Here is a 22,245-nt window from a genome sequence, read left to right on the forward strand (position 1 = left end):
GTGCTGTGAGGAACAGATGTGTTTCATTGTCATGAAAAGCCCTAAGTTAACAAAACATTTTAAATGCCATATTCTGTACATCTTTGAAAGGTTTGAAGACCATCTATCTATCTAAAATATATCTATTTAACCTTGAAAACATACATAACATATCTACAATTTTGATTGTTATAAATGACTAGCTAGTAACCTATGTTTCCTGATTATCCTATATTGTTTATTATAATAATAGCTTTCAAAAACTAGAACTTCATTCTACATTTCCAAAGGAACTGCATAGGCACAATACTTTAAACCAAAATAGAAACATACAATATGTTGTAACAAAAATAACCTTAAATTTTTGTCAATATACAAAAATCTTTAAACAAAAGTAGAAACATATATACAGTATAACAAAAATAACTTTAAATTTGTATCAATATTCTATATTCCCCTAAATGATAACAAACATCCATAACCTACCAAATAACCAAAAACCATCCCCCCAACTCTTGGGAATGTGGGCATAGTTTTCTCCATACTGCTTCCTGCTGTCTGTGGGTTCCAGAGGGAAAATTTTGAGATAATTAACAAGGCCTGGGAAGACCACCAGTAACTTTTGCTGATAGATATCACTTGTCAAGTTTCAGGAGGTCTCACCTGATCAAACCTGACCCATATTAACCCTGAAGGAATACACAGCTTCTCATCTCCTGTGTGAACAAAACTCCAAAGCATTTTTGATTTCCATTTGACAAATATATTTTTTGACTTTTTAAAAGTTAAGGCTTTCCTAAAGTATATAGGCTGATTTATTTCAATAGTCCGTCTTTCAATTCCAGGTCTCTCTGCAGCTATCTTTTGCTTTTCAACAAACAAAAAATTCAAAATCAACACAATAACATACAGGATCCAGACTACCTATGTATTTCCCATCTTACATGGCTTTTTCTTTTACTCTGTCTTTAGAGACTTTATTTTATAAACTATTCTTTTTTTTTTTTTTTTAATGACTATACCCTTTTCCTTTCCTTAAGCCTATGCACATTGTTAAACACACTGTAACCTGTTTAGAGGTTTTTCTGTCTAGATCTCTTTTACTTGAGTATCTCTAGTCTTTTTTGACCGTACAGCAAACCTTAGACTGATAAAATACACCTGGATCCTCTGCGTGAGACTCTCGGCTGGCTTGGTCCAATATTTGGGTTCTGAAAGCCAAATGTGAAACTCGAGGCCAGTTGGAGGTTTGTCTGACCAGGAACCACATTCAGCCTTCCTAGAACTCTATAATGCTGATGCTTAATTTTTTGTTCTTACTTAATGTACTAATTGTTCAAGGGCTTGCTGATTGGCAGAAGCGGTCTGGCTAAAACTCTTAAAAGGAGCTGAATTTTTTTTTGTTTTGTTTTGTTTTGTTTTTTAAACTCAGCTTTCTTAAGACTTGCATGGAAATGAGGGCCCATGTTGGAAAGCCAAAATGTTGTTGGGGGTTTTTACCTTTTTCCTTTTTTGGGGGACCAGACACCCAGCTCCCATATAAATACACAGAGGCTTTTTTGTTGTTGTTTAACTTATAAATGCCTGGCCTTAGCTTGGCTTATTTTCTAGTCAGCTTTTCTTAACGTAAATTATCTTGTCTACCTTTTGCCTCTGGGCTTTTCCCATTCTCTGACTTCTGTAACTCTTACTCTTAACCCCTGGCTTGCTGCGTAGCTGGGCCTGGCCTATCCTTTCTCCTGTCTTGCTATTGGCCAGTTCTTTATTAGACCAGCTGGTGTTTTACACAGGCACAATAACACAGCTTCACAGAGTTAAATAAATGCAACATAAACAAAAGTAACACCTTAAAATATTCTACTACATCTAGGTGTAGCCGAATTTCTAAGTGGTCTTATTAAATAAAAAACACAGAGGTAAATATAGGGTGAAAGCCTTAGAGACCAGGGAAATAGTGAGAGCCACCAACCAACCTTACCGCACCAGCTCTGCAGCTTCCAAAATGCCACCACTTCCTGTCTACCCAGGCTTTTATTGCCTTGCTGTTCTGCCCTCTCATTGGCTCTTAGCCCAGCAACCTCACTTCCTTGTCACTGCCTGTCTCTACAGACCTCCAGGTCTCTATGGTTGGTACTGGGATTAAAGGCATGTGTCACCACATTTGGCTCTGTTACCCAGTGTGGCCTTGAACACACAGAGACCCTGCCTGCCAAGTGATGGGATTAAGGGTGTGTGCTATCACTGCCTGACTTTTGTGTTAACTTAAAACGGCTTGCTATTTCCTCTGATCTCCAGGCAAACTTTATTTATTAACATACAAATAAAATATCACCACATCTAGGGGCTGCTGGATGGTTGGTTAGGGATGGTTGGCTAGAGATGGTTGGCTGGGGATGGTTGGCTAGGGATGGTTGACTGGGGGCGGGAAGTGAGGGGAGAATGGTGGGTTCAGGGGGTTTGGGCAGCGGAGTGGGTCTTGTAGGTTACAGAGTCCAGTAAGTGGGGGCTGAGATAGCATTTTCTTTTCCTCAAAGTTGTGATAACGTTGCTATGCTTTTGATTTTAGTATTTTTATCATGTATTATTCAATTCTATAATTAGATAGCAGATTCATAAATATTTTGTTTTCTAAAATCATGTATTGGATAGGATTAGACCTTAACATTTTTTAATATATCTTTTTTGTGATGCATTGGGTAAATACATGTAAAATGATAGTTTTTATCTCAGAATTTCTGTTAGCATTGTGATTCCAAGGTTACTGAGAAAGATTGCTAAATAACTTACTCTGTGCTAAAACCTATAAGACTAGCCTGCTACGTGGAATTATTTTATTTTTCAAAATGCTTTTAAATTTTCTTTGTTACTTTAAAATGTTATTTTAGTGACACTTTACTAAATTATATTCTTACCTTTTATCAGATTAGATTTTCTTGCTAAAGATTTTAATACTTCCTTGAAGGAATAATTAAATTGGTGATTATAACCTGAAAACTAGTTTTAAGTCATCTCTTTCAATTTAATAGACATCAGTGAGAAGCTATGAATGAAATCTATTTTAATTTCTTATTTGGTTACAAAGGAATTTTCAGATCACTGCCAAGTTTTATGTTTTAAAAATATTGGAAATGTTGAGATGATTATATGATACCTTATTGTTGTGCTTACCAAGATGCAACCTTGATCACGTTTAAAAATATGTTTTCTCTCTTTAAAAAGATAACTCACCATTAACATGGAATACACATTTGTTAGTGACTCAATATTTTGTGCTCTTGCACACAAATCCGTTCTGTTGTTTGCTGTTAAAATGAGAGACAGCAGTTACTTCTGAGTGATGTCACTGTATAGGGATCCTGAGAGAACTTAGCGAGTGTGAATAGTGAGTAATCTACCTGTAGCAGGCTTTCTGGGACCTCTAGCCCCCAAATCATGACATAGAGAATTATTACTAGTTACCAATGCTTGGCCTTAGTTTAGGCGTGTCCCACTAGCTCTTATAAGTTATTTTTACCTGTTTCTCTTCATCTACATTTTGCCTTGGGTCTTCTTACCTTTCTTTCATTCCTTATTTCCTACTTTCCTGCATCCTCTATGTCTGTCTGTCTGGCAGCTGCCTGGCTAGCTGACCCCTGGTGTCTCCCTTCCTTCTCCCTTTCTCTCTCCCTAGCCTAAATTCCTTCTCCTACTTATTCTCTTTGTCCACCAGCCCCACCTATTCCTCTACTGCCTACATATTGGTCGTTCAGCTTTTATTAGACCAATCAGGTACCTTAGGCAGGCAAGGTAAAACAAATGCAACACATCTTGATAGTTAAACAATTATTCTGGAACACAAACAAATGTAACACATCTTTACTTATTTAAACAAATACTCTATTCCACAACGTCTACTGCTTCTATTTATTGCTCCCTTTCAACCTATATGTTTTATTAAACTCACTTCAGATCTCATTATTGTTATTCAACCTGCAGAGGTTCAGGACTCCTGAGGCTGACAGGGCATTGCTGAGAGAAAAATTACACAGAAGGCAAAACTATGAGTTCCTATGATATAGTTGAAAAGATGATGCATTTAAAAGCCTCAGTAGAGAAACTGGAAGTGTAGTAGGACAGGCCCATAGGGTGGAGGAAATTGGCTCAGACCAGTAGCCAAGGCATGCACATTATGTACTCCTTAAGAGCCAACCTGGAGTCTGCCTGAGGACCTAGCAACAGGAGCTGTCAGAGTTCCTGATCACACAGAATCTGCCTGAGGAACCAGCAACAATCGCTGTCAGAATTCCTGATCATGCCAAGCCAATGAGGGAAGACCACACAGACTGGGTGCTGGGAGGAGGGTATATAAGGCCTACCCTGTTTTAAATAAATGAGTTTGTTATTTGCTTTCAATGGACTCCCAGTGTCTGTGTCGTTGAGGCTGTGCCTTCTCACCCCTGTCCCCGAGGGAGCTGTTAGGATCCAAGCAACATGGAAGAGCTTAGCACAATAGAAGCAGCTTTGCCTCACCAGTAGGCATTTTTTTCATCATATTCTCCCTGAGCTGGTGTTTTCTATGTGACAGTTAAGATCCACAGAGGAGAAATAAGTGTAATTGTAGTAAAAATAGTAACAGGAGTAGTCAAAATAACACCATCATTGTTTGTTGGTTTTATTGACAAACTTCTCTATGCTTAGAACTATGCCTGGGTTTTAACATACAGTGTATGTATGCATGAAAATTTCAATGTATATGCAAAATTACCAACTATATACCATCACTGAAGGTAGGAAATAGAACAAGGCCAGTAACTGAAGAACTATATATCCACTACCCTTTCCAAAGAAAAATGTCTACTCCTCCAAAAGGTAACCATTTTGTTGTATCTTTTTGTTTTTCTTGTGATGGTGGTTATTGAACCTAGGAATATGTAAGTACTAAACATAGGCTGTATCACCGAGTTACATCCCTGGCCTTAATTGCATCTTAAAAATACCTTTACCATGTCTTCATGAATCTGTGAATAGTATGGCTTAATGATTTCTGTTATGAATGAAATGACACTGTGAATATTCTTGTGTATTTTGCTTGTCTGTAAGAGTCAGTCATGTGCAATTATAATTTATCTATGCTCACTATTTTATATTCCACTTTACCTACCACACACAGACACACACGGGGGGGGGGGGGCGGGGGAGAGAGAGACAGAGACAGAGACAGAGACAGAGAGAGTGCACACATCTAATTTCACGCTATAGCCCATGCTGGCCTTGGACTCTGGCAGTCCTCTTCCCACAGCCTCCTAAGTGCTCGGATTGCAGGTGTCTCCACCATGGCTGGGAAGAAGCTTCAGACCTTTTGTAAATGTGTGTGTGTGACTGGGAAGGTGGCCCTGTCAGTAAAGCACTTGCTCAATGAGCGTGAAGACCATGTCAAAGCCAGGTCAGTGTGGTGGCCTGCCTGTAGGTCTGGGGCACAGGAGGCAGATTTCTAGGAGCGAGCCGGCTAGCCAGACTAACTGAAATGGGCAAGCTCTGGACTAAGTGAGAGACTCTGCCTCAGTATATAAGGGAGAGAATGACCAGGGAACATACCCAGTGCCAACCTTGGGCATTCACGTGTACACACAAATATGTGAACATACATGCACACTACACGCAAAATAATTTGTAATTGATATAAATGTTTGTCTGTCTAAAAGTGACATTTTATAACTAGAGATTTTATTTTACAAGTAAAAATAGAATTAAAAAATGCATTTTCACTGGTTTATGACATGTGACTCCTGTGTGAGCCCAGTGAAATAAGTGTTCAGTTTACACACTTGTACAAGCAGTGCACAGGTCAGCATTCTACTCTAGCTAGCACTTCTCCTCTCTTTATTTAATCACTGTTCAGATCCTATCAATGCAGGTGAGGTTTGTCTTTCTAATTGTATGTGAAGTGGAACCAGACATGCTACTCTTACTGTGCATAATTTCTTCTGCTTATTATTCATTGTCTTGGAGGCTCATTCCTGTTACTACATTATCATTCCTTATTGCTGAGCATTCCTCTGTAGCTCATATAAGCCATACTTTATTTTTTCATTCCGCTTTAAGTAGTATCTGACTTAGGGCATTGATGAATAATAATAAATGTTGGTATGAACATTCCTGTAGTATTTAGTGAATACAAACACACACACACACACACACACACACACACACACACACACACACACACGAGAGAGAGAGAGAGAGAGAGAGAGAGAGAGAGAGAGAGAGAGAGAGAGGAGAGACTGAGAGAGAAAGCTAGCTATATCTTCTAGTTATATGTCTTTTGGATATCTCCAACTTGAGCCTTTCTGCTAGAATTTTCCAGAATGATTGTACCACTTTATATTCTCTTGAGTACTGTAAGACAGTAACAGCTGTTTTGAATAGTCATCAGACAGTATTGTTACACATACATACATTAAAAACAAGCCAACAAGCCCTGAACAACCATGCTATGTATAGATATCAACACATTTGGCTGATACTAATAAGTACAGCTAAGATGGTCTGCTGTGTTCTTACATATTTTACATTTCTGGTTTAAACCAGAATCTTTGAGTAGCTAAAATAAATTAGTCTTATAGAAAGCAATACACGATATAGTAATAGTTAAATAACTGTATACTAAAATACCCTGAAGTCTAGCATGAGGAACCCGCTAAAGTTGTAATAGCTTTTTAATACTTAGTTACTATTAAAATAACTGAAACAATAAAGAATATATATACATTATGGTAGAAAGTTATATTTTAGGTATGTTACAGGCTTTGTAGTAAATTTGAAACATTTTTCCCATGGAATTTCTGAAATGTTTTTAAAGTCTTTTAAAGTTTTATTGCAAGTGAAGCAATAAAGTAAAGAAGAAATCCAATTACTTTATGTGCAAAGCTTTCATTTTCTACTTAATGAAAGAAAGACTTTTGCTCAATAAGCATGCAAGCTCACAATCCTTTTTTGTAAATTAGAAATTTTCTTAAATAGAAAGTAAGGAAATATCTTCTCAGTAAATGCTTTGAGAGAAAGTAGTTTTACTGAGTTAAAGCCTCCAGTTCAATGCATCTTGCAGGGTATAAGGCTCAACAATGAAATTAGATGTGTTGTTGAAAAGAATGAAACCATCTAGAACTTTACTGAGTGCCCAGTATAATGCAAACATCATTTTGAAGCCTTTCAATATATTATTTCATAGTCGTCATGGTTTCTTGAGTTTGGTATGATTGTTCTTTTCATTCATTGCATGAACCTGAAAGATGGAGGCTTGGCGGTTTATTCCTGGTCACCCAGCTGTTAAGTAGTGGCTAAGCTGAGCATCCACTAAGCATCCCGCCTTCCCAGCATGTACTGTGAACAATAATAGACTGTGTGCACTGTCAGTGTATTCTCTACCATCCAAAAGGGGATTAAGAAAGGAGGGGGACATTACTTATCTGGCATGTGGCATGTGGCGGCAAGGGATGGGAAAAGACCTCCCTGCATCCCCACCCATCAACGCCTGAGGCAGATGGGAGAGCTGTCCCCACTGCTCCTCTGTCATGTGGCTGAATGGGCAGGGGAGAGATCTCTTACCCCTGCACCCCTCAGGTGGGAGAGCTGGCCCTAAGGTCCTAAGAGCAGGAGAGCTGGTCCTTCCCCTCATCAGCTGCAGCACTCAGGAGAGTGGCCCCTGTGCAACACAGTAGAGCTGGCCCTGAAGGTGTAGGTGTGGGAGAACCGACCCTGAGGATGTGAAAGCTGGAAAACTGACCCCCATCCCTTGCTCATTTCTGCAAGGGGTGAACTAGAAAGGACAGTGCTAGAGGGCTCACCCTAGTGATGGGGGATAGCTGTCAGGCTGACCAATCCTGCAACTACCCAGGCTCAGAACCAGGGTTAAGTGTTGACCCACCCAACATTCACCCCATCTGTGATCTGTGAGCACGGGTGTGGGAGGGTGTGGGTGGGAGGTGGTAGTGGTGGTAGTGGTTCTGCAGATCCAGGGCTACAGGATCTCCACGACACAGGGCAGCAATGGGATATCCAGGAAGAGTCTCAGTGAGGACCCAGTGTTATAGTGCAGTAGAGACCAGGGGCCTCAAACCAAACCAGTGATTCTTTGCAACGAACACCTGCTTGTAAAGATATGTGAATAAAGGTGTTTACTGTGTGACTCACTGCAGCTTCCGTGATGATATACTCCTTTTCTCCCCTTTTCTTTTTTCCTTTTTTATCTAAAATTTTATTTTGTTTTATGGGGGGGGGTTTGCAGGAGCAGAGAGCGGATGCAAGGGGATGGGAGATGGGTGGGACCAGAATGCATGATGTGAAAGACACAAAAATAAAAGCTTTAAAGAAAGGAGAAGGAACAGGAGGCAAAGAATCAGCTCTTGTTTCTACTAAGTGTTGTTCACTATGCTAATAAGCATTTTGTGTGTGCTACTTAGGGATGACAGTAATCTTGGGAAGTTTTAGTACAGTTATGCAAATTTAATATGGATGAATGCAAAGGAGAAAGAAAATTCATAAGGAAAAGTTGGCTCAAGATCACATATAATAATTGGTGGAGCTCATCTTTCTAGAGGATGGTTGCTGGGAAGGAGCTTATTATTGCCTGTTCTTGTTGCTGTGAACAAAAGAAGCTAGTTAAGAAGGGCTTATTTTGGCAACATGGTATAATAAAAGTATTCTTATAGTAGTCTGCCTTGTGCCTAAAACTGAAGACAGCTAATATGTAACACATACACAGGTGTGTGACAGACTGTAACAGGTTCTTGGAACATAGCAGTGAAGAGTCCCTGCCCTGACACACCCATCCTGAAGTCCTCAGTTTTTAATCTCACATACATGTCCACCCTGGCTTGCAGCAATGTGTCAGTTACATTTTAAAATTTCCTTCCAGTTTTTGTTCCCATACATTGTACTTCTATGTGTCTGCCTGTCTTCTGGTTTGGGAGCTATATAGCTTGCCTTATGATCTCATTTCTCTGAATCCAAAAGATGTCTAGTTTTCATCCCCACCCTTTCTACTTGTTAAATTCAGCAGCTTACAGATTCCTTATGTGCTGCTATCTGCATTAACTAGCCAGCTAAGGAACAGTTATCTCATTCTTGAGGATCAGCTTAAAGGAACAGGAAACGTCAAAAATATGACAGCTGAAAAGTAAGCTTTTATTCAGTTAGTCTGTGGAGAGCATTGTAAATTACCCAAAGACTGGGCAGTGAAGCGTCTACTAATAAAACTATAATAATTTAAATGGGACTTCTACTGATTGGGAATCTCCATAGAGTTTATAAAATTGCTTTATCTGAATAGGCTTAATGTACGCGCTTGTTGAAAAATTTTGTTTAGTAAATTATAGGTCTACTAATCATTATCCTCACATAGTTGACTCAGATTTTCTAATAAGTGGTTCTCAACCTTCCTAATGCTGTGACCCTTTAACACAGTTCCTCATGTTGTGGTGACCCCAACCATAACATTATTTTTGTTGCTACTTCATAACTGGAATTTTACTACTATCAAGAACTGTGATGAAAAATCTGTGTTTTCCGATGGTCTTAGGGCAACCCCTGTGCAAGGCTTGTTTGACCCCCAGATTGAGACCACTGCCTTATTACAAGGCAGATTCTCTGTGTGATGTCTATGAAGCTGAATAAATTAAATTACAATGACTCTACATGTACTGCTTTCCACTTCTGAGCTGAATGTAAACTGTCAGGGGGGTAATAGTGAAATGAAGGAAATGTGGTTGTCAAAATATTTTGATATTTACCTGTGCTCAATTTCTTTTCCTCCTCCAACCTCAGCTAGCAAGAGTTGATAGTAGCTGGGAAATAATATGTGACCCAATTCTTCACAAGTGTAACTTGCTGGCGGGATGACTCAGCAGTAAAGACACTTGCTGCCAAGCCTGAACTGAGTGTTATCCCTGGACTCACAGGGTAGAAGGAGAGAACTGACTCTTTAAAGGAGTTTCCCTCTGAACTCCACGTGTCATGGTACGCACACACCCATACATAACAACACAAAATGAACACATCAATAAAAATACAAAAAAATCTGTGTCTGGTGATGCAGGCCTGTGGTCTCTGCTACTTGGGAGGTTGAGAACTACAAGTTGAAGGCTTACCTGGGCAACTTAGTGAGACTTTGACTCAAAATAAAGGGTAAAGGAGGAGGAGTTAGGAAAGTAGCTCAGCAGTACCATTTGCCTACCATGGATTAGGTGACAGATTCAATCCCCAGTCCTAAGGGGAAAAGGTGTAATTTCATTTAGAGTTAAATATCTGTGTTCACTATTCAGTGGGCTTATTGTGTAAGAATTACCACCGTAAGTTCAAATACCATGTTTCCCTATTTTAAAAAAATAATAAATGCTCTCGGATTCCTTATACTAACTTCACAAAAATTATGCGTAAATGAAGCTGAAGATTGGTTTGATTAATAAAATAACCACTTAATCTAATGATTTACTCCAAAGGTGCAGAAGAAAGAAGATCAACAGCTCGAGCCTAAGAAAAGCACCAGCCCGAAAAATGCTGCAGAGCCCACTGTTGATCTGTTAGGACTTGGTAAGTAATGGAGATGCAAAACAATCGAAAACCTACTCAGAATGAACATACCGTCCAGTTCTTCAGTATTATTTCAAAGATGTGGTTTGAAATGGTCTGATAAGTGTGCTGAGCTCTCACAGAAAAGGCACATTTTAGTAAGAAAAGCCAGGGTCTGTCAGCTCTCTTCTTTACTGAAATAAAAGTAATGAATTCCTTGGGGGAAAAGATATCAAAGTAACCTTCAAAAGCTTGGTAGATGTGGCATTTCAACATTTAAGTAAACAATGAGTCATGCCCCTCTTCCTCCTAGCCCCACTCAATTAAAAAAGGGGGGGGATTCCCACCCTCTTAGTAAAATAATTCTGGATAACCTTATTAGCAAATATATAGATTCAAATTTAAATTTAATTATAGCTTAAGCAGTGCATTTAAAAATTTGTTTTGCATATATTATGCGTAATAATGGGTTTCGTTATGACATTTTCATATACACAATGTATTTTGACCATATTCACCTCTCCTTCACCCGCTCTTATCCCCCTTCCACTGCTTCTCAGCCCCTTCTTTTTCTCAATGAGTCTCCCTTCTGCTTCCTTGTCTTATCTGTTTATGGGGTGTTCTGGATGACCCAGTGAGTTTAATTAGGGTTAGTAAAAGGAGTATGGATGAGGGATTCTTTATAAGATATGAACAACTCACCAGTGGCTTCACCACTGAAGAAAATGTCTCTCCCCCCTATAGCAATCATTAAATGCCCATAACTCTTGAGAGAGGGGCAAGGTCTCATGAACCCCTCATGTTCCACGATGAAATATTGAGAGGCCCAATTTTGTGTAGGTAAACTACAGCTTCTGAGTGTTCAAGAGTACATTGGATGTATCATTCCTGTAAGACAGCATTCCACAACATCCCATCCCTTTCCTTTGCCTCTTACATTCTTTCACCCCCTCTTCTGTGATATTCCATGAGCCCTGGAGTGGATGACATTGATACCTCATTTGTAACTGAGCATTCAGTAGTCACCCATCCTCAGACTTTGACCTATCGAGTTTTTACATTAATCACTACTCACTGCAAACTGAAGCCTCCCTGACCAGCAGCACAAATGTATGGGCATAAACAGAAATATTTAGAAGACAACTTCTTAGACGCATCACATTGATTTTATAAACAAACATCCCAACAGTACCTTTCTTATTAGGGCTTCTGACTTTCCTAGCCATGAACTTTTGAACAAGTTTGCAGTATCACATAGGAATTCTCTTCTGTGAACTGTTGTAAGCATTGGAGCTCAGATGGAAAGGTATCCTGGCAGTTGGGAGCCAAGGAGCACTACAAAGTCACTGTAAGACCAGCAGCTTACAGCCCTGCTCCAAGAAACATTTCCCCAGTGCAAGTGTAACAGTCCTGCTCCCACACAACAAACCTCATTCAAGAGATTTATTGGGAGGGAAGAACCCAGGAGGTGGCTTCCTTTAGGATGAGAAGCAGCAGCAGACTGAACAGAGTAGAGAGCTAATACAGGGTTTAGGGGCTGGGGTCAAGTCAGGGTCAGGGTGCTTTTCCTTGGCCCAGGTCTCAGGTCAAGTCGGGGGTAGAGTGTTCTTTCCTTGGCCTTTTTTACCCTACATGAACTGAGCCTCAAATCCAATCAGAAAGTTGTTGGTCACCAGTATCACGTCTATTAATTTGGTAGTATAGTGCGCAGATTCGATGAGTCACAATTCTTTCCTAGAAGCTTCCATAGTACTTTCTGGAACTAACCAGCAGAGAAGAAACTTCTACTTCAGTACTTGCTTGATTTCTGTAAGTTCTATAACCAAAGTATGTAGTGTGTTCAGCAATGGAATCTTGTCTTATAATCCTGGTAGGAAATGGCATGCATTGTCATTGGGACCTTCCTGGCCAACACCTTGTATGGAATTAGAACACCCTTGGCACTCTTTCATTAAATAACTTTATGGCTTCTGAGAACAGCTTTATCCACCTATGCAGGGCACCTCTGTTCAAAGTCTGTCTTACTCTTTTTTGTTGTTGTTTAGTTTTTAATTATCAAGTATCGGGTGCTGTGGATATCGCTCTATATAAATAAAGTGCTGATTGGCCAGTGACCAGGCAAGAAGTATAGGCGGGACAAGGAGAGAGGAGAATTGAGGAAGGAGGAAGGAAGGGAGACTGGCTGGAGCCACTGTCAAGACAAGGAAGATGTAAAGTACCGGTAAGCCACGAGCCACGTGGCAAAGTAAAGATTAATAGAAATGGGCTGAATATAAGAGTGAGAGCTAGACAATGATAGGCCTGAGCTAATGGCCAAGCAGTTTAAATAAAGTAAGAGTCTATGTGTTTATTTTATAAGAGGGCTCCGGGACTGGCAGGACTTGGCGTTGGGAGCTGGAGAGAAATTCTCCAGCTACAATCGGGTGTCCTCATGGCTTTTTCCATACACACTTAGTTTTGGTTGGCCTCTTGCCCCATACTACTTAAACCTTTTTTTATCTCCACTATCTCTTTTTCCACTTTCATATTATATATGTTCTACTCCCCCACCCTAACTTAAAGCCTCTTTCTCTCGTGGGACCTTTGGTTTTCTGGCTGCTAGCTAGATTTGAGATAGGTTTGGTGGAATTTGTTGACTAATTAATTAAGTGTGAGAAATATGAGAAAAGGGAGAATTAAAGGTGGCCCTAACTATGTTTTGGACTGGACAGTCAGAAGAATAGAATTTCCGTAGAGGTGAGAAAGTCTGCAGGAATCTGGATGGAAGATTAGGAGTTTTGTTTGACTATAGTTAATTGGAAATATTTATTGCACTAAAAAACTAATTTTAATAGAAGGAACTCTTAATTAGGTCTAGATGACTTAGGAGTTTAAAGAGAGGTCTAGATGAGGAATACAAAATTGGATGTTCCCTGCTTGTAGGTGTTATTCATAATTAGGAAATTAGACCAGATCATTAACAAAGTGAGAATAGAGAGGTTTAAGAAGAAAAGAGCTTTAAGTTCTGTGCCCTGTGGTACTCAGTTATTTAGAGGCCAGCAACTAAAACAAAAGACCTAGAAAGGTGACCGTGGAGGGATGAGTATGAATTAGGACATTGTAATATCCCCTTGTAAAGTAGTGAAGTAAGAATGTGATGAGTTATGCCCTGGTGACAAATTTCCTCAGAGTATTGGTGGAATATAGGGACAAAAAAGTTTGTTATGTTATGTCCATCAGAAGCTAGCTGATAATCTGCTCTGTCTTCTCTTCTCTTCAGCACCCAGGTTGACAGCAGCCTCCCTCCTTCTATCTCAAACAAGAATTGGCCAAATGTCTATACAAACAAAATGTAAATATTTTAACTTTGTTGGCCATAAAAATCTCTTGTAATAACTACTTAGCCATAAATAAATGCCTGAATGAATAGACTATGTTCTATTAAAACTTTATTTGTAGAAAAGGCAGAGGACCAAATGTAGCCTGCAAACCATTGGGTCCCATTCATTGCTGTGAATTATGGCAAAGGAATAGGAACACATAGCAGGTCACATGCAGTCTCCTGAAGGTTATGTCTTTGGGTTATTACTTGAATTTCAGTGGCAACATGGCCATTCAAGTGCCATCAAATATATAGGTAAAGTAAGGAAGAGAGGAAAGAATAAAGAGTTGTCACGTGTTTCTGGCGGATGAAGCAGAATGCAGGCTGAGAAAGCAGTACATCCAACACAAGTAATAGTAACTTCAGGGTGGTGGGAATGTGAAGATGGTCAGTGGAATCTGAGAGACTGGAAGGCAAACAAGAAATACATATATATGGTCCTTTAGAGGCACTGTCCATAAAGGTCTGGGGGCAGGGGAATGGAGCAGTAACTATAGGAGGATATGGACAGGAAGGAAACAGTTCTTTCATGGTGATATTACAAGATGTTTACCATTAGAAGTAGACATACAGAGTAGCCAGATCTGATTCCAGGACAAGGAAAAACTGCAGTACCAGTTTCTTCTAATGACCTGGGGAGATGAGATCTAGTAGAAAACTGAAATAATGGGCCTCTGAGACATTCAGTAAACTACAAGGCTGAAAACAGATCAAATGAGGTTGTAGCTGAGCTACCACAGTTGATCCACAGACCTGAACACAAAAGAAGTAAGTGGTTGTTAGCTGGTGCAGTGATGGGGTTAGTTACTATGTAGTTAGCACTATTGCAGGAGTTGAGGATTTGGTTGATAGCTCTGCTGTTAGCAGTTTGTACAATAGGTAACTACTGTCACCCATACAAACACTATAGGATATCAAGTAGCTTCTACTAGCCAACCTTTCTTACACACTTGAGCCTGTGTAGGCTACAACTGCACTCTTTGAGACAGTGAAAGAGCTTTAGGAAACTTTTCAGGGGAGAAAAGGTTTTTTGGGAGGTTGTAATAAGGGTAAGGAAATGTTTGAAGAATAAAGGATTGTGTAGTGGATTTTACTGGTGATGACATTGGGCAGCAGGTTTAGACCATGCTCTAGAGTTCCAAAGGATGGGAAGGATAAGAGAAGGGCAGAAAAAGAGCTTCTTGCTGATAGAGCTTTAGAATGGGGAGTGGGGAGATTCTTATTCTAATCACATTCACACTTTCGGGTTATTGGTATTCCTAGATTCATTTAAAAATACTTAAAAAAAAAAAACTGTAAGGATTTAATGAGCTCACAAACGCTCATGAGACTACAGAGAATCCAAGAAGCCTTTTACAGGCGAAGAGATGAGGCTCAGCAGTTAATGTGCTACCACTCACTGCTCTTGCATAGACTCCATGTTTGGTTCCCAGCAGTCATATCAGGAGGCTCCCAAGCACCCATAACCCCCAGGCCTCATGCACATTACCCCTTTGCCCCAGCACACAAACATACAACAGACAAATTTTCTGCCTAGGAGCATGCCCTCCTCTCCAATAAGATTGCCCCCCCCTACTTTTTATGAGGAGGGGAGTTAGAGGGTGTCCTTCCAGGTGAGCATGTGCTTTAGGTAAAAGGCTTGAAAAGAAGCATAACTCATTGGTGTGAAACATTACCTTCCTGGTTTCAGTTCAGCCTTTTATAAACAGTTCCTACAGTGTGTTTTTTTTTTTTTTTTTTGGGCCATGTGTATACTGCATGCATGCTGCAGAGCAACCTGGCCCCTTCACCGGAACATTGACCATCAGTCCTGCTTGTTTGTGCTCTCTTGTGTTCCCCCTCTCCTGCCGTGTGTGTGTGTGTGTGTGTGTGTGTGTGTGTGTGTGTGTGTGTGTGTGTCTGTGTGTGTGTCTGTGTGTGCGCGCACGTGCGCACCTTTGAATTGCTGAGGGTGTCTGAGAGCATACTTTGCACCCAGAAGGTATTTCATGAGAAATCAATTATTTAGCTTAGAAGGGTAGACAGTTTCTATCTTTAATAAAGTTATTTTTTTGCCTTAATCTTAGCATAATGTGGTAAATTTCTACCAAACCATTTCATGTATGCAGTACATGAACTATTTATCTTTGGCCTGTGGAGAACTTTTGGAAATAAATTTGTTTTATATGATTTGACTTCATATTGAAGGGATATCTTGTTTTTTGAGGCTGTATGTAAAATGGTACAGGTATATGTAGACACCAGCAATCAGTTCTACTAAGACATTGGGTAAGCCACATCTAAGCAGTCTCATATGACAGCTGTCAGTGTGTGTGTGCCTCCTGAAAGATTGTCAGGGCTTCCTTCTGCACAGCATTGTAGTATCTGTTCATGAGGGCATACCCAACTTAAAGCTGGCCAGGTTTTAGGACAGTGCAGTGTCTTCCCCCCCGGCATAGTAGACTGGCAGCTTGGCACAGGGGGTTATAAATGGAGCAGGACAGACAGTGCAAGAGAGCAAAGATTACCTTTTAAGGGCACCTCAGTTTTTGGTTTGTTTTTTTGGCAAGTTAGCCAAAACACTATATATTTAGCAGTAATAAAGAGTAAAAAGTAAACTAACTAGCTAGTACTAGTTAGCTTTCAGACACTTTTAAACAAAATTAGGAAACAGTTTAAAGCTTGGAGTTTTTAAGTGCTTCAGGTGACTGGTGACTTGAATTTAAAAATTAATTCACATGGGGCTTATTTTACCCCACAAAGCAAGGAATGTATTTTAATACAGAGGGATTCCAAAAAAATTTCTATTGAGAGAAAAAGCTTTAAATGACTTCTTGACTAAAAAACCAACATGAACAACATGAACATTTAGAAAGCTTCAAGAACTTTACTACTACGAAGAGTGTGTCTGCGTCTCATGGAGGCAGCCTCCTTGACTTGATCAGCACCGGCTCTACATCCAGCCCATCCATTCTGATTGGGCTTGCTGGCTCAGTAGGTAACTGAGGAATTGGACTTGGCAGTTTTCATTGTGATAGGGTATACTAAAGGCTAAATGTTCATGCTCCTCTGTCAAAAATGGTAATGAAAAATACAACATCCATTTGCTTATCAACTTCTTACCTGCCTTATACTAGATTGGTGGTGCATAAAAGCTCATCTTGCTCTTTGGCAATATTTCATCATCTGTGCAAATAGATTATGACCACCTAATGATTCTGACATTCAAGGAAAAGATGAATGCAGTTAGTATTTATTGAGTACCAGCAGAGTTTGTTGATCACTAGTAAATATCAGAAAAGGAATCTAGGGGTATTTACAGTTGTGCATATAGAAAATAGAGTTGCAGTTTTAAAGAAAGAAGAATGTGGCTAAGGGAATTGCTTCTGGGGACTTAGTTTGAAATCTGGATTAATGCTAATGTTTAAATTTCAAGTTCCATTTTCTTTAATTTCATCAGTTAGTTTTCTTGCTGGTGTTGCTGCTAATTAAAGAAAACAGCCTGCACTGTGTATACTTAATTTCAGGTAAAATTTAATGGCTTATGACAGCCTCCTTTGCAGTGACAACTCAGTTAGAAGCAACTATCCAGATAAAGACAGCTGTTAGTGCGCTCGGTCTCCCTCTCCCTCTCCCTCTCTCTCTCCCCCTCTCCCCCTCTCCCCCCCTCCCTCCCCCTCCCTCCCCCTCTCCCCCTCTCCCCCTCTCCCCCTCCCCCTCCCCCTCCCCCTCCCTCTCTCTCTCTCTCTCTCTCTCTCCCTCCCCCTCCCTCCCTCTCTCCCCCCTCTCTCTCTCTCCCTCCCCCTCCCTCCCTCTCCCTCCCTCTCTCTCTCTCTCTCTCTCTCTCACACACACACACACACACACACACACAAACACACGCACACACACATTCATCTTTTTAGAGCATTTTATGAACTCTAGTCTGTTTGCAGTTCATTGAGCAGGCGGCTTTGGAGTGTCTATCAGGTGATGTGATAGGACAATTGGAACTGTAGTTCTGTAGGAGAATGAGTTGCAGATCTCGCTAGCAGGGCAGTTGGTGGAGGCTTCTCTGTTCTTGAGTTGTTTTGTGTGATACTCTGAAAACAGTGATAGGTTGAACCATGGCAGTGATTTGGAAACATATTCCTGATTAGGAGAACTCCAGCCTCTTTCGTAAGTGAACTGGAAAGGAGAAGCCCTGGTGTTAGGAAACACTTGTAACACAAACAGTAGTGTGAAAGTTTGTGAGCAAGGAGGAGTTAGCCAAGGATGCTGGCAGCTGAGTTTCTCAGGTGCACCAGTTTGTTAACCTTTCTTGAAATCTTTCACTTATTATTATAAACCTTTGAGGTGATAAAAGGACTAAATGGAGATTAGAGAAATATTGGAATTCAAATATGTGTTATTAAAATACAGAGTAGTCTTAGTTCTTATTAGCTTATAAATTCTCACTTAACATAGGTGCTTGGATCACAGACGGGCACTAAGCAGTGTTTGTTTACCAGGGATTCATTTGGATTATTGGAATCAGATGAGTCCTAGTGTAGCCAAGGCTAATTAGAATTGACAAGCTCACTCATATTAATCATGAATGTTTCTTGATGATAGAGGGTGGTGTTAAAGTCTGTCATATCTGAAATGTTACCTTTTTTCTAATCATCTCTCAACATTATAATGTGAAGTACGTCAGTAAATGCTGGGCATGATTGTATTTCATGTGAACAGAAGTGTTTAACCTTTTGACATTGTGGCAATTGTTGTAGAATATTATTTTAAGGTGAGTTACTTTTTTTTAATGTTGCATTTAACTCTGTGAAGCTGTATTACTATGCCTGTCTAAAACACCTGATAGTCTAATAAAGAATTAAATGGCCAATAGTGAGGCAAGAGAAAGAATAGGTAGGGCTGGCAGGCACAGAGTACAAATAGAAGGAGAAATCTGGGAGGAAAGAAGTAGCCAGAGAAGGAGGAGGACTCTAGGGGCCAGCCACTCAGCTATACAGCAAGCATGGAGTAAGAGTAAGATTTACAGAAGTAAGAGAACGAGAAAAGCCTAGGGGTGAAAAACAGATGGGCTAAGTTTAAGAAAAGCTGGCTAGCAACAAGCCAAGCTAAGGCTGATCATTTATAATTAAGTATAAGTCTCCATGTGTGATTTATTTGGGAGCTTGGTGGTGGGTCCCCCAAAAAAAGAGCAAAATCAACAACAGACAATGATGTTAACAAACATGATGTTGGGCATCATGCAGCATCATGGGCCACAGGTTGGACATCCCTGACATATGATGTCACACCAGTTTAACACTTATTTTCTGTGGTTGAAAATATTTCAACCTTAGCTTTTTATTTTGGTCAATTTGTTATATGTGTAGTTAAAAAAAATTATTTATCAATCAACTTAGTTCGCAAAATACTAGCCTGAATTAAGATAATGTAGAAAGAAAATAGTTACCCACAAGTCACTAACTATAGGTCTGGTTTTGCCTTTAAGATTGAAAGCCGTTCTTTATTTTACTACATTGTTCTAAATTCTTCTGTTTGTACATTGCTTTTGCAAGGGTCCTCTGTGCTTCACTGTTCTCTTTTATGGTGTCCCCAGCTAAATTTTTTCCATTTGCTATAGGCTTTTCTTGTGTTCTGCATCTCCCATTATTGTTATTATTCACCAACTACTGTTTCCATATAATGATTAGAGGGGCTGCTGCCACCACCATTCTGTAGCTGAGCAAGGAATATACAGCAAGGTGCATGCATGTCTATGGTGAATTCTGATTACCTATGTGCACAGATATCCCCTTATCTTGTAGAAGGGGCTGGGCTGTGTGGTTAGAAGAGGAAGCTTCTAATTGTCTAAATGTTTGCCTGTGCATATAAATACACAAGCAAGACACAACTTACCCTGATTTATGTATTGTTTTTAGTTAGGATGATTCACCATGTTTAATAACTAAATTTTAAAACTTGTTTTCAACATTTTGGTGTTCCTTTTTTAAAAAATTATTTATTGTGTATACAGTGTTCTATCTGCATGCATGCCTACACACCAGAAGAAGGCATGAGATCTCAATATAGATGGTTCTAAGCCACCATGTGGTTGCTGGGAATTGAACTCAGGACCTCTGGAAGAACAGGCAGTGCTTTTAACCTCCGAGCCCTCTCTTAGCCCCCCATTTTGGTGTTCTATTGGCTTTTATCCCATCAGTAAAGAACGTGCTATAGTGACCCTTGGTCAGGAGAATGTATTTAACTCCTAGTACTTTGTAATACTGTTCATAAGTTGAGGGCTGATCATATCCCAGTTTCTTTGTTGACGACCACATCCATCTGTATTCCTCCCTTTAAACTACACATAGAACTGAACTTTGTACAAGGACAGTGGAATGGAAAGGTAATGAATCAGTATTTGATTTTGAAATGTTTTCTTCCTTTGTTTGAAACTTAGTGCAAATAATTATTAAGTATTGGAAGATTGGTTCTTAATTTTCAGAATTTTAAGTGATCCTTTGTAGTTAGGTGTATTTCTAATTATGTGGCTTCCTTTTTTTAGCATTATCAATTATATAAAATAATGGGTTTCATGGTGACATTTTTCGTATGTTTTGGTCATATTTCCTGTTGTTACTATCCTTTCTTTTCCCATGACCCTATGGCTTTTGTAGAAGTGTGGATCTGTCTAAAGACAGGCCACTCACCTAGGGATCAGAAGACTCTGCTGTAGCATGAACGTTGGTACTTAACTGGATGGCTGCACCATGGAAGCCCTGCAGTCTCTCTGCCCTAGTACCTGAGAGAGGGAAAGTAACCTCTTTCATGGGACAAAATGACAAGATGGGAAAATCCTTGAAAAACATTCAGGACAATGTGATGTTAATAATGGTGATAGTGAATCCTTATCTGTCCTTTTTAAATACTGAAAATTAGAAACAGTGACTTCAAAATGAATTGAAACAATAATTTCAACAAATCATTCTGAAGGTAGTAAACAAAGACAGTATATTTTTAAACCCATTGGGAACTTGTGTTTATTGTATATGTAGCTTTTGTAGTAATAAGGAATATTTATGGGAATAATATCCAAAGCTTGTCATTTAAATATCATATAATAAGAAGTCTGGGATAGAGAGAAAGTGGATCTGGTATGTTTATGTTTGTGTGTTGGAGGTAGGTAAAAATTATTAGTGATTTAAAAAAAAAAGTCTCCTGTAGATGTAATTCTAAATGGTCTTATTAAATAAGAAACACAGAGCCAAATAAAGAGTTAAAAGCCCAGAGATCGAGTAGCAGCCAAGAGCTGAGACCACCTTATCTTACCACTCGCTGTCGTTGTCGCTTCCCCTGAGAGAGAGACCTTCTTCCTGTGTCCTGGCCCTTTATTGCCTTTGTTTTGACTTCACATTGGCTGTAAACCCAACCACATGACTTCCTCGTCACTTCCTGTCTATACAGACCTCCAGGTCTCTATGGTTGGTACTGAGATTAAAGGCGTGTGTCTCCATGCTGCCTGTGTCCTTGAACACAGATTTTGCCAGCGTGTGATCAGATTAAGGGCGTGTGCTACACTACCAGACTTCTGCTTAATGGCTATGGCCTCTGATCTCCAGGCAACTTTAACATGCAAATAAAATTACATTTCAGCACAAATAAAATATCACCATTGTCTCCAGAATATTGTGAGTAGTATGAGACCATTTGTTCAGAAGAGGTTGTTGCAGTTATGTATGGAAACCAGTGGAAAGCTGTTTCTGGGAGAGCAAACAAAACTGAAGTGTTTTCTTTGGGGTAGAGGGTAGGTCCTAGGGTAGAAAGGAACACACAATGTTTGGGGTGGAGGGTAGATCCTAGGGTAGAAAGGAACACAGAGTTTTCTTCTAAATTGTTTTTATTAAAAAAATCATTATTTTTTTAAAAAAATAGCACCCTGTTTCATGTAATTTAAGAGATTCTATATTGACAAAAAGCTATATTTCTTTCAGATGGTCCTGCTGACGCACCAGTGACCAATGGGAACACAACCACAGTGCCACCCCTGAATGATGATCTGGACATTTTTGGACCAATGATCTCTAATCCTTTACCTGCCACTGTCATGCCTCCAGCTCAGGTAGGCAGTGAAATGTGGTTCTATGTGACCACCACTTCATTTTGAAAAGCTGCAGAAACTTAGCTTTGAAATCATTGTCCCTGAGCAGTCACCGATTGAAAACCTATTCTTTAGGCCAGGGCTTAGCAAACTAATCTTGTAGTTTTGTTTTGTTTAAACAGATAAAGTTTTATTCAAACACAGTCACTCCCGTTGATTTATGGTTTTCAGCTACTTTGGTGCTAAGTAGCAGAGCTAGAGACTGTTATGACCCAGACAGGCAGATTTCACCATCCTTACAACAGTATTTAGAATG

The 22,245-nt window shown here is 39.7% G+C and overlaps 1 protein-coding gene across 6 annotated transcripts in view; it reads left to right on the forward strand.

Annotated features, from left to right (window-relative positions):
* Positions 1–22,245, forward strand: part of Smap1 (small ArfGAP 1) — a 108,248-nt gene that overhangs the window by 78,867 nt on the left and 7,136 nt on the right. For all 6 annotated transcript variants that reach the window (XR_009383444.1, XM_059281462.1, XM_059281463.1 and 3 more), the window contains 2 exons: positions 10,455–10,545; positions 21,823–21,950. Coding sequence is in view for 5 of the 6 variants with exons in the window: in XM_059281462.1 (XP_059137445.1) it covers positions 10,455–10,545; positions 21,823–21,950 (219 nt within the window). In the remaining variant the exon portion in view is untranslated. The remainder of the gene's footprint in view (positions 1–10,454; positions 10,546–21,822; positions 21,951–22,245) is intronic.

Source organism: Peromyscus eremicus, chromosome 16_21, assembly GCF_949786415.1.
Source record: "Peromyscus eremicus chromosome 16_21, PerEre_H2_v1, whole genome shotgun sequence".
Lineage (NCBI taxonomy): Eukaryota > Metazoa > Chordata > Mammalia > Rodentia > Cricetidae > Peromyscus > Peromyscus eremicus.